This window comes from Nilaparvata lugens, unplaced genomic scaffold (assembly GCF_014356525.2).
Source record: "Nilaparvata lugens isolate BPH unplaced genomic scaffold, ASM1435652v1 scaffold7287, whole genome shotgun sequence".
Classification (NCBI taxonomy): domain Eukaryota; kingdom Metazoa; phylum Arthropoda; class Insecta; order Hemiptera; family Delphacidae; genus Nilaparvata; species Nilaparvata lugens.
The window spans coordinates 1-13,755 of NW_024093036.1; the positions used below are offsets into that span (position 1 = coordinate 1).

Below are 13,755 nucleotides of genomic sequence, written 5' to 3' on the forward strand. Positions count from 1 at the left end.
TTACAATGCGCACTTCCTAACAAGATGGCGGATTTTGGCGTCAGGGTATAGCCAAGTTTCGTACTGTATGTATACTGTGGCCATGTTTCTGACTCTATAACTCGACAAGAATCAACGATGTGACCGCACCGATCACAGGGGTTGGTGAGAAGATATAAGCTGTTTAGCTCTGTGAAAATGGCCCTATCCCTTATCTGTGTCCTATGATAATATGTGATTAAAGGTTGAAAAATGACCCTCGTAGAATCTAAACTGTGGTTCTGTATTCCTTTGACTATAAATTTTTTACGAGGATGAGATTTAATCTAAAATGTGAGTGCTATTTTCTCTTTGACTACACATTGTTGACGAGGAATGGATTGAATCAGCGTAGGTTATAGAACTGTTCATTATTCAGTTGCTACTGACATCTACTGGGAAACCTTTCAATTAAGTATGTTTATTGTTAACATTCAGAAGAAAGTAGCGGGCTTTGATCACTAGCAATCATCTGACATGATAGTATTCTATCTAATTATTACTCAGTAGATACTACCAAAGGAAAAGATAGCATAAGAAGAAATCTCGTGGTATAGGTAGTTTATGTTCCAAATCTCAAGCCGATTTCCAGTTCACTCAAGCCGATTCCTGCTCTGTTGAGGTGAGAATGTAAAAAAGGCGTAGTATGAGACACACTACAACTGCCAGCGTCACATAGTATCACCATAGAGAAACAATAGCTTGAGTAGATATCCCATGGTATAGGGCGTTTATGTCGCAACTTTTACTGTTATCTCAAGCCGATTACTGTCGATATTGTCAATTTTTACTGTTTTGTTGGATGAGAGTGTATGAACGGCACAATTTGAGAGACTACCATCGTCAACAGCTGCATGGGAAAGAACTATGTGAACTATCGGCTTGAGAACAGTAAAGTTGCAACATAACGCCCTATACCATGGGATATCTACTCAAGCTATTGTTTCTCTATGGTATCACGTAGTCACTAGGGACTGTCGGCTTGAGCTAACATTGGAAATTAGAAACATGAGGCTTATACCATGAGATATGGATATCTCTCTTGGTAGTACAGAGTGTTTGAAAAAGAACTCCCTAGTTTTAGGTATAAATTTTACGCGTAAATTGATGAAAAACTACATCAACAAGTACATACAATGAAAGAGAGAATCTTCAAGTTTTGGTTCACATCAGTACACTCAAATTGGGATCCATTCGTTGCCCTGCTCAAACGAAGACGATATTCATGTTTTCGCCATGCATCACCAACATATCAGGTGTAACTGTCCCAACCGCAGCCGTGACGACTCGTTCCCGTGAATGGTTATGTCTCGGATTTTTCCACTGTACACAACATTTTCGTGTGCCCCCAAAAGCAAAATTCCAGAGGGTTAAAATCCGGGCTCCGTGGGGCCAAGCAATTGGGCCAGCTCTACCTATCCACCTTCCGGAAAGCGAGTGTCTCGAGCCGCACGCACACATGATTATTCTAATGAGGAGGGCGCCATCTTGTTGGTGGATCTGCAACTGCAGGGAGACAAAACTTAGATAGTGTTGCTGAGAAATAACACAACTAGAATAGTCTCTATCACTTTTTACAGATTTATGACACATTAAAACCAGGGAGTTCTTTCCAAACATCCTGTACTTCTGTCTTGATAGTTCCGATCTGATTACTTCAGGTGTGTGCAATCATGCGTTTAACATGCTTCCTATAATAGATATTTCTACTTTCTTGTATTTTTTTCATGAATGAATTTGGTCTCTTTTTATGACTTAACTACTTAGTACTATTATTGCCGATACAGCTACCACGACATTGCTCATGAACCTTCAGGTTCGGATCCAATTGATTCAGGCTGGCTCATACATGCATTGACATAAATTTTCATAGATATCTCTTTTTTTATATTTTTATGAATGAATATTTGTCTCTTTCCAGGATTACTACGTGGTACTCCGTCGCCGATGGAGCTAGACACGACAATGCGCATGATCCTGCAGGTTCCCATCTGGGCGCAAAGAGTGATCTACATCCAGGGCAGTTGCCTGAAGGATGTTGACCTCGCGCGTGCGCGCATGAACGAGGCCGAGGCTTGTTTTGTGCTCGCCGCGCGAAATTACGCTGACAAAACTGCTGCTGTAAGCATAATTTATTATAATTATGAGAATATTGTTTAAACTAGAATATTTAAACTGCTTTGGGCTTAAGCTATGGGTTTTCTTCTAGAAGCTGTGTGATCCTGAATTATTGAATGAGTAAATTCATCACCATATAATTATTTACTTGTTTTGAAGTTCCTGAATCATGAGTCAAAATGGATGGATTTTTTCATTCATCCAAACCATAACGTTCAATAAATCATGTTGAATCAAGTTTAGTGTTCAGAAGCTGAATTTATGAAATAACATCTTCCACGTTGGAAAAATTGAAGGATACTTTCCACACTTGTCTCATAGATAATTATTATGATTCGTGAACAACTTTAGAATTAATTTCAATTCACATATTAGTCAAATTGACTTTACAAAATTTACATGGTCTTCAGAAATTTTGTGGATCTTCTCCATGATGAGGTGAAAAAGTGACTATACAAATATTGTCAAATACACAATAGTATTTGTATATCTGGAGTGAAAAGTACGACTTTTTTTCCTGTGGGGAAAGTTTGAAGCCGGAGGCGAAGCCGAGGGCAACAATTTTCCTGAGAGAGAAAAAGTATCTTTCACTCGTGATGTACACACATTTTTCCTCCACCTACATATTTTTATAGAACTGCGAATAAAATCATTTTAATAACTTACGTATCATTGGTTGACAATGTTCCTAAACAACATAACCTGAAATCTAAAACCTAAAAACCGGTCGTCTGATTGGCACTGCCGAGTGCGCTATCTATCGGCCAAAGTTGTAACAATTATATCAGCTGGGTGTCTACCAAAAATGGCTGACTCCATCACGCGGTTCGATTTGATTGCAGATCAAAAATATTTGTTGGCTGGTATTTTGAATAGAATAAAATATTTTAAAAATTGTATAAATTTTTTATCGTCTACAATATTAAGAATATAATAATTATCATACAAACATATATTATTAATGAGTTAATCAAATTTCTGGTTGTGGTATTGAATTCAGTTGACTCAATGACAGAACCCCTATATGCTTTCTCATCTGAGCTAGACCTTCTGACCTATTCCAAATGTACGTTTTTAAAATAGAGATGCTTCTCTGTTTTTAAATGGATCACTTTACTCCCTAGAGAGTTTTTCTGTTTTTAGTACCGAGAGCGAAAAAGAGACACTTAAGTATCATGTTTCAGGGAGTAAAGTAGACTTTTGACAGTAGGTGGAAGAAAAAGCATTTTTCACTGTGATATACCCAACATTTTTCCTTCACCTAAATTTTTAAAAACTGAAAATAAATATTTTAAGAACTTACGTGACCAGTAACAATATGTTACAGCATAAACTAAAAAGTAACCAGCTGGAAGTAATCAAAATTCACAGCCGACAGCGCTATACTCTATCTGTATAGCTTATATTTGTGTAGTTGTAACAACAATGGCCGACTCATCTACATGTACGCGTTCCAAATTTAATTAGTTGATGGGAAATATTTGTTGGCTAGTATTTTGAATAACATGTAATATTAAAAAATATGTCTGAATTTTTATTGTATACTAATATAAAGTATGTAATAGGTAATTTCAGCATCCAACATATATTGCATATGTTACAAATATCTGGTTGTAGTATTTAATTCAGTTGGCTCAATTTCTACTCTATTATGCTTCCTCATCTGAGCTTAGACCTTCCAACCTATTTCCAATAAAAAGTTTCAAAATAAAGATGCTTCCCATGTTATTTAAATGGAGTTACTTTTCCTCCCTAGGGGTTTTTCCGTTTTTTAGTACCGAGAGCGAAAAAAGTGACACTTTAGTATTCTGTTCCAGGGAGTAAAGTAAGTACTTTAGACAGTAGGTGGAGGAAAAATTTATTTAGACTCAGAAGTTTCCAACTCAGAGTTTTCACTGAAGATGATGCCAAGTATGGCATTGAAACTCAAGTCTGGTTTCAAAATAAACTTATTTCTGTGGATTTGACAATATTGTGTATATTCAACTAAATTTACATTTTTGGTCTGATACTACATTCTAACAAAACAACTTGTTTTCAACAAATGCATGTTGCTGTAAAGTCGGTATACGGGCGAAAATTTTACGTGACAACGACTTGAGTGATAAAATAATTTAATGTGAATATTCATTCGTATAGTAGGAAGAAGGATGAAATGATAATAGTAACAATTTAAGGACGTTGCCAGCCTGGAAGTATAGTGGCGCAGTCGCAGGAGATTGCTTGCGGTGCCTGTGCAGGTTGATGCTCCGTTTCACTCTCTCTCCAGGTGAATGCCTTCGGGTTGCTGCTGCGTTGCTCGCCACTGCTCCTATTCGTGCTCTTTCCAGACGACCGTGAACCGAAACGAACGCTCTCACTCGCTCTCATTGTGAGCGCATAACGCGGAGCGTAACGCGTTTCTTGAAGTGTCACCCGGCCAAACCAATTTATAAGACGTTGTCACGTCAAAAAGGAAAGGTTTAATCAAGAGGAGAGGTTCTGTTTTGTTGATAACTTGCACTCTGTGAAGTCTAGAAATTAAACCAATCATAGGCAATCGACTTTTTTCGACTCAAATATTGGTACTTTGTAATTTCACATCACACAATTATTTTTGAAAAAGTCTACGTTCGATTTCCTTCATGAACTTGTTTGATTGCACAGGATGAACACACGATTCTGAGATCATGGCAGTAAAGACTTTGCTCCGACTGTGCCTCAGTATGTCCAGATCTTCCGTCCCGAAAACAAAATCCACGTCAAGTTCGCCGAGCACTTGGTCTGCGAGGATGAGCTCAAGTACGCGCTGCTCGCCAAAACTGCCACGTGTCCTGGTGCCTCCACACTCGTCACCCTTCTGCTTCCACAGTCGAGAGGACAGTGAGTAGTGTTCTCACCTTCATTTATTTATTTATTTATTCGTGGACAGAATAACAAATCAATATAAAAATGATAAGGAAGGAACAACAGGCTTGGCCCAAATCTATTCCATTCCCAAATTAGATTAATTAATAAAATGTCCAAAAATAGGTTATGTTTCTACTGTGAACCGTTCAAGTTCCATTTTCGTCCAAAAATATATAGGCTAAGCTAAAAATTTGAATTTAGAGAAATCAAAACACCAAATATATTAAAATAGTAACACTTAATTATCACTTCATATTGAATTAATCAAGTTATTTTTATAAAATTTTGAAAGCAAAAATACGCACAACTTCTCTCAATAAGCACAGCTGTAATTCTTATTGGTCAACTTGTTTAATTTAAATCAGATAAAATCTATCCATTCAGATCTTTTTTTTATCTATTCAGATATACTTCAAAACAATAAAGAATGAAACAAATTGATCACGATATCTTTATCTCAATGTATCATTACTAATTTTGATTATTGATATTTCAATTATGATAATTGAATACAAACAATGAACGTTCTGTGTGTTGTGAAGTAATGGTTTTGAGAATATCGTTCTCATTCAATAATAGAAAGGGAACAATGCACTTCAAAACTGATTTCTCAATTTTCACGTATTGTCGGGAGTATTTTTGTATAGAGGATCATTATATTAAGGTATATCTCAATGCGCCATTTTAAGGCTATTTTAGCGCTATTAAGGTAGTCAATTGGTAGGAATAGCCCAGATCAATGTACTGTATAAAAATACATTTGTATTACAAAAAACTTGTTTAGTATTTAGACTAAATGCATCCCAAACATAGACTCTATAGTGGGATGCTACACGATTGTTTAAGTAAATTAATCCAAGTATTTAAAGTATTTTTCCTATTGTAAATGTGTTTTCCATGTTTAATGCATTTGTGATAGTGATCTTAAAGATTGGATACAATCAAAAAACTTGCTTCGTTGATGTGAATCATTGAGTTAGAGCGTATCAATACGTTTTCATTCAATAACACCAAAAGAGAAAAGATAGCATAAGAAGGGCATATCATGATATATAATGCGTTCATGTTCCAATTTTCAGTTCCAAGTTTTTCTCGTGAAGCTATAATGATGCCGGTAGTCTCTCATTCTGTGCCGTTCTTACCCTTACCTGGCCAAAACAGTAATAATACCATAGAGAAACGATAGCATAAGTAGATATCCCATGGTATAAGGCGTTTATGTCGCACTTTACTGTTATACCAGCCGATTAGTTCAGTATTCTTTCCTATGCAGCTGTGTGACGCTGGTACCTAGTCTCTCAATTGTGCCGTTCATATAATATCACCCCAACAAAACAGTGAATATTGACATAGTCGACAGTATCGGCTTGAGATACAGTAAAAGTTGCGACATAATTCCTTTATACCATGGGATATCACTTACGCTATTGTTTCTCTATGATAATACATAGTAGTCGACAGTAATCGGCTTGAGTTAACAAAAATCGGCTTCAGATTTTGAACATAAACTACCTATACTGTGGGATCTTTTCGTAAGCTATCTATTTCTTATGATAATACAAACAAAAAGATTCTACTTCAAAAACTATCATTTTCTCCGTTTTGATGTATTTTCGTCGCACTTATTGTTTTGCCAAGAGGTAAATGAGAGAAACGTTTATGGTGTTTATCAACTCTATTGGGGAAGGACAATTTTAACATCAATGAGCGAGCTACTAGTCAAACCAATCACGTGCGAGTACTCTTCAGGGGCTTTGTACAGTCCACGCCCACAACGCGCTCTCATTGGCTGATGCTATAACTTCACAGAGTAGTTTGTTGAATGAACCTATTTGGGACAACCGAACAACTGTTGTCTTCCTGCTGGATTTTACATGTTCCATTATGCAAAAAACTATTATCAACTTTGATGTTAACATGAAATTGCATCATGTTTCCTCCAGTCTCTATTATAATACATAATCATCTATAGCTATAAAAGCGAAATGGCACTCACTCACTGACTGACTGACTCACTCACTCACTCACTCACTCGCATAACTAAAAATCTACCGGACCAAAAAACGTTCAAATTTGGTAGGTAGTTCAGTTGGCCCTTTAGAGGCGCACTAAGAAATCTTTTGCAATATTTTAACTCTAAGGGTTGTTTTTAAGGGTTGAAGTTCGTCTTTTAGCATGTATATTCTTCTTCTCCCAATAATTGAAATTTCCTATCATATGGACTATAGAACTATAATCTAGATAGAGTACCTCTTCGAACAGTTGTTAACTGGCAACCACAGAATTAATAATAGCAGTTTTCTCTGCTGGCAACTAATTAATAATTTTTCAGGTTGGCATTAAGTTGAGTTGACTTTGTAGGTTGGCACCAAGTTGAAGATTTAAATGCATTTATCGCGGAAAAATTGATTGGGCACTGCTACTTCAATCCTGGAAATATTACTATCCGTCAGGCTCGCTTCGCTCGCCATATCCGTTTAGCCAGACGTTAGTCTGGACCCCCGACTGGATTGTCCTAACATATGAGAAAAATGCTCAAATGAAGATGCAGGCGAGCGAAGCGAGCTGTGATCTCATTCTTGGACGATCCAGTCGGGGATCCAGCGGGCGGAGGCCCCCTGGCTAGACGGATATGGCGCGGCGAAGCGAGCCTGACGCTAGTTTCTCATATTTTAGCATGCTACGTTTGTATTGTCTCGTCCATTTCATATTTTTTTTGAAGTCTAGTTGAGATTTCAGGATAGCATTCTCAATAAGTTCTGTGAAAAATTTAAATTCCTATTAAAATGGCAATCAAATTTAGAAAAAATTGAATTGACAAAAAATCGTCTTGAAATTTGGAACATAAACTACCCATACAATGTGGTATCTTGTCATGTTGTCTTTTCTCTACGATAATACAAATAAGCAAAATTGCATTGGTGGATGATGCTATTTTAATTTTGTTCTTCAACGATTCCGTTTTATATTATTTTTAAAATGTGATATTTTTTTCAGGGAGGGCCAGACATCGTCAGAAGAATGGCATCGACTCTACGGCCGATGCTCAGGCAACGAAATTTATCACATATTGCTGCAAGACTCTAGGTTTTTCGGCGAATACGAAGGAAAAAGTTTCACCTATGCAAGCTTCCATTCGCATAGAAAGTAAGTCTGGGTTCATCTCTCATAGAACTCTTTAATAGTATCCTAATCGATAGATTCAAGATTCAAGATTCAATTTATGTCAGAACACTTACAAAAATGCAAGACAAAGTCAACAATTAAATAAAAATTCTAAAATAACAATAAAATTAATAGTCATCACAGTCACATCGTAATATATACAAAAGAAGACAAGATTAGCAAATTTTTATAATATAATAAACATTTTTAAAACAGTTACATCACAGTAAGAAATACACAGACATCACCACAAATCCTCATAACCATAGGACAGCAGTCAATTAGAATATTTTAACGGAAAAACTTAAAACTATTAATATCACATCTTTAATATAAGCAGGCAGTTTATTAAATAACCTCTTCCAAATCAACAAAACTTTTCAAAGTTAAATGGTAATTGCACTGGATAATCTAATGCTTCTGCTTGTCTTGTAAAATGATTGTGAAAAGCTCGTGAAAAGCATGGTTTCTTTAGTAATTATCCGCCATTTTTCTCAAGAAAATTACGTAGCTCCTGAAATTTTTCCGGAAATGGGACTCATGCCAGTTGATAGGGCTTATAAATAGTTATCCATGGTATAAATTGAAGAAAATCGTTAGAGCCGTATCCGAGAAAAACGTGAAAAAACATGGTTTTTTAGTAAATCTGCCATTTTTTCCGCCATCTTGAATTGAATTTCTTATTGTCGGATACTCATGGTATAAGGACCTTAAGTTTAAAATTCAAGTCAATCGGTAATTAGGAATGGAGTAATCGTGTTCACAGACATACACACACATACACACACACACACAGACCAAACCAAAAATCACGTTTTTGGACTCAGGGGACCTGAAACGTATAGAAAACATGAATTAGGTTACCTTAATTTTTTTGGAAAGCAATACTTTCCTTACCTATGGTGATAGGGCAAGGAAAGTAAAAAAGGTACTGAGATTTTTATTTTCTTTATATTTATTATAGTTTGCTATGCATGTGTCTCCTATGAGGTTTCTATGTGATATAGTAGGCTACTTGATTGGAATTTATACTGTAATTCAACAGAATCGAAATACGGGAATATTTATTCGGAACATACCACTACCCTGTCACGTTCCTTAATAATAATAATAATAATAATATATCGAGTGACCTGGCTGGCTCAGTCTGGTGTCAGAGTTTTCAGGTCGCAACTGATCAATTTCAGGGCATCTGACATGACCTAACGACTGCCTTTTAGGCAGCCGGGACCGACGGCTTAACGTGCCATCCGAAACACGGATTCACGTTCCTTGAACTTATTGTAGTGATCCGTTCTTCTTGAGTTTGAAGATGCATTCAGATTGGATGGTTTCAATTGTAAAGCTCTAGTCTGAATCAACTGAATTCAATATATTTACTTTTAGATTGAGCCTTATTACACCTTTGAAAACCATGATTCATTGAACTCGATACTAGTGTTGATTTTTTTCCAATTTATTTTCAAAATTCATTTATTTTACACACAATACAAGTTTGATACATATTAACAAAAGAATGATGATCATCAAAACATCATCTATGTTTGAATTTATACCTATCAAGCTTGAGCTTGATTCGTCACATTGATTGGACTATAATAATAGTATACTATGCTTATACTTGGTTCTCGTGGAATAGTCACGATTAAAATTCAACTAGCTTTTGTGCACCGGGCCTAAGAGTCGATAAATTCATTCTGAAACATGGACAGTCTTGAAACTTGACTAAGCAGTCGATGTGGGAAGAACCTAACTCTAAGAACCTAAACTCTGTATCTAGAGAGAAGTCAAACCAATGAATCATTTCAGAAACTGAAACTCTTTAATGATTGTAACTCTTCAGCTCATCCAGAAACTAATATACCATAGAGACACAATAGCGTATAGATATCCCATGGTATAGGGCGTTTATGTCGCAACTTTTACTGGTAACGTATCTCAAGCTGATTACTGTCGATTATTGTCGATTTTTACTGTTTTGTTGGGATGAGAGTGTATGAACGGCACAATATGAGAGACTACAGTGTCCACAGCTTCTCGGGAAAGAACTATGTGGACTATCGGCTTGAGATAACAGTAAAAGTTACGACATGAACTCCTTATACCATGTGATATCTACTTACGCTATTGTTTCTCTATGGTATATTAGTTTCTGGATGAGCTTGAAGAGTTACAATCATTAAAGAGTTTCAGTTTCTGAAATGATTCATTCGTTTGACTTCTCTCTAGATACAGAGTTTAGGTTCTTAGAGTTAGGTTCTTCCCACATTGACTGCTCATAGTCATTTCAAGACTGCCCATGTTCAGAATGAATTAGCGGCTTATAAGCCCGGTTGTGCAAAAGCTAGTTGAATTTTAATCGTGACTAATCCCACGAGAACCAATCAGAGATGGCCTTTTAGAGACAGCTTCTCTGATTGGTTCTCGTGGATTCTTAGAGTTAGGTTTCCTTCCCACCTTGACTGCTCATAGGCAAGTTTCAAGACTGCCCATGTTTCAGAATGAATTTAGCGGCTTATAAGCCCGGTTGTGCAAAAGCTAGTTGAATTTAATCGTGACTAATTCCACGAGAACCAATCAGAGATGGCCTTTTAGATGAGACAGCTTCTCTGATTGGTTCTCGTGGATTCTTAGAGTTAGGTTCTTCCCACATTGACTGCTCATAGGCAAGTTTCAAGACTGCCCATGTTCAGAATGAATTTAGCGGCTTCTAAGCCCGGTTGTGCAAAAGCTAGTTGAATTTTAATCGTGACTAATTCCACGAGAACCAATCAGAGATGGCCTTTTAGATGAGACAGCTTCTGATTGGTTCTCGTGGATTCTTAGAGTTAGGTTCTTCCCACATTGACTGCTATAGGCAAGTTTCAAGACTGCCCATGTTTCAGAATGAATTTAGCGGCTTATAAGCCGGTTGTGCAAAAGCTAGTTGAATTTTAATCGTGACTAATTCCACGAGAACCAATCAGAGATGGCTTTTAGATGAGACATTCTCTGATTGGTTCTCGTGGATTCTTAGAGTTAGGTCTTCCCACATGGACTGCTCATAGGCAAGTTTCAAGACTGCCCATGTTTCAGAATGAATTTAGCGACTCTCAGGCTCGGTTGCACAAAGCCAGTTGAATTTCAAACGTGATTAATTCTACGAGAAACCAATCAGAGAAGGTCTTTTAGATGAGACAGCTTCTCTGATTGGTTTTTTACCGGCTTCGTGCAACCGGCACATAATTATTGAAAGTTAGTTTCTGAAAATGTTCTGTAGTGATTAATCCATTTTTTGTCTCGTTCTAGGTACGGTGTAGCACTAGTCGGCGTGAGGCCAGCAGAACTGCCCGAGTTCTACGAAGACACAATTCTGCTGAACCCTGGACCAAGACACATCATGAAGAAGACTGATACCTGCTATATATGAGTATAACTAAGGAGGAGAACTCTGCTTTCGTTGTCGCCAACAATATCAACGGACAGGAGACAATCGCTGTTAAGACTGATGGTATTTACCAAATTTCAATTACAAAATTTCTGGACAGAAAATTGTGATGGAATGGGAAGAGGGAAATAAATTTAAAATTATTTCAAACAGATTAACTTAACTTAATCTAAATCTGGAAGAGGTTGCTTGTTTTCACTCTTCATTCACATAATAAGTGATTCGTACAAATGAATAAATAGATTATTTAATCTGAACTTCCTTACATTGACAGTTTGATTACGGCCGTTCAGTTCAAGCAGAGAAAAAAATCTAGAACTTTATTGGTCATGAAACAATATTACAAATGTAAGCAATAGGCTTCGTCAATAATAGGTAAAATATCACAAGGTAGGCTATATCAAAACGATCAAATTCACACATACACATTGAAATATTTCCAGGTACTCATTAACAAAATAGAAATCTTTGGACTTGAGGTCAAATTTACTATACACATTGAAATATTCCATGTACTCATTAACAGAATAAATCTTCAGACTGTAGCCTTCTATCAAGAGCCATTATATTCATGAAACTTATCTTAGACGATCGTTTTCATTCTATGGCTGAAGCTACAGGTGTCTAATTGGTTGACATCTATTTAGTATTTCTTGCCAAATTACCATGAGAAGTGGAAGCGTTCACAGTGAGTGCGAATAATATAGTGTTCCATCAAATAATTATTGTTCAATGCGATTTTCAAGAGCTTTATCCATTTAAAGGTGCTTACAGATTTACGCGCCGCGAACACGAGAATTCACTTTTAATCAGCTGATACTAACTTTTTATATCTGTATCTCACCGTTATTTATTATTTACTAGCAGGTAACCCGTGCTTCGCAAGGGTCTTTCTTAAAACTTGACGTAATGAAATCTAGAAGAATTCAAAATAGGCCCTAAAGAATCCTCGGTTGATTAAGAATTGATATGCTGCATTTCAAGTAAATCAGTATGGCCACCTTTCAATTAAAAAAAGTTGGATTCAAAATGGCGAAAAAATTTGGGGTGTGACGGAAACCTTTTTTATCATTCGAAAAGGATCCCCCATCATACCTATCTTCTAATTTCCCTTTTAAGAGAAATCTTCTGCTGCTTCCATACAAACTGGAAGAATGACAAATAATTGAAAACTTGACAAACTGAAACTTGATGTAATCAAATCTTAAAGAATTTAAAATTGGTCTATAACCACCCTCGGTTAAGCAAGAATCTATATGCAAATTTCAAGTTAATCAGTCCAGTAGTTCTGACGTGATAATGCGTCAAACATAATTTCCCTATACTTTACACCTGTATAGGCTACGTTTATAATCCAGTTCTTTCCTTTATTATAGTATAGAAGATGATACATGGATGGATGATCATTGTTATTTACTAAAAGATAGAATAAGTTGAATAGTTTCCCTTTCAGAGGGAGTTTTGACAACCCACAAAACTCATTTTTCATTTGAAGATATAACGAAAAGGTGCATATGACCTTATTTTTGCTCAGCTTGCCAAATACCCCTCATTCCAATATTAAAATTTTCGACTGACTGTACAGTGAGTCAGTCATTCTATCAGGGCTCGAATAATTTTGAAATTTTAATTAAATAAAAATGGAAGAATATAATTTCTTTATGTAAATAACAACACCTTCATTCAAGACATATTAACTGCATGCGTTTTCATATTGCCGATACAGCATTGATGAAACTGTAGACGTTATTTAGCACTTTGTCTCAAAATTGTTCTAGCTGAAAATTAATAATCCATGCCACGTGTAGGCCTAAACAATGCATCAGGAAAACGAAGTTTCAAAACTATGTTTTTCAGGTAGAAGCAATATAGAAACAGATGTTCCTTTTTTATTTCGACCATATGATTTGGTGATTTTTTAATGAAATCGAATGTACCATTAATGAAATTTAAACATTAATTCTGAAAAATCTAGAAGGAAAATAAATTTGGGCTTCCAGGTGCACGAGATTGATATTTTTAGAATCTATGTGCAAAATTTGGAGATCTAAATCATTCCCGTTTTTCCGGTAGCAATCCACAAGTTGACATGTACTCTCTCTTATTATATAGATGGACAAACACGAACAAAGGTCCAC

At 36.2% G+C, this 13,755-nt stretch overlaps 1 protein-coding gene across 1 annotated transcript; it reads left to right on the top strand.

The window, feature by feature from the left end:
• The first annotated feature begins 1,974 nt into the window (after window positions 1–1,974).
• LOC120356617 (potassium channel subfamily T member 1-like) lies at window positions 1,975–11,727 on the top strand. Its single transcript, XM_039445573.1, is given in 6 exon segments — window positions 1,975–2,139; window positions 4,783–4,811; window positions 4,813–4,998; window positions 8,023–8,172; window positions 11,479–11,588; window positions 11,591–11,727. Coding segments are annotated over 6 exon segments (768 nt in total). The 5' UTR covers window positions 1,975–1,983.
• Window positions 11,728–13,755: the final 2,028 nt, after the last annotated feature.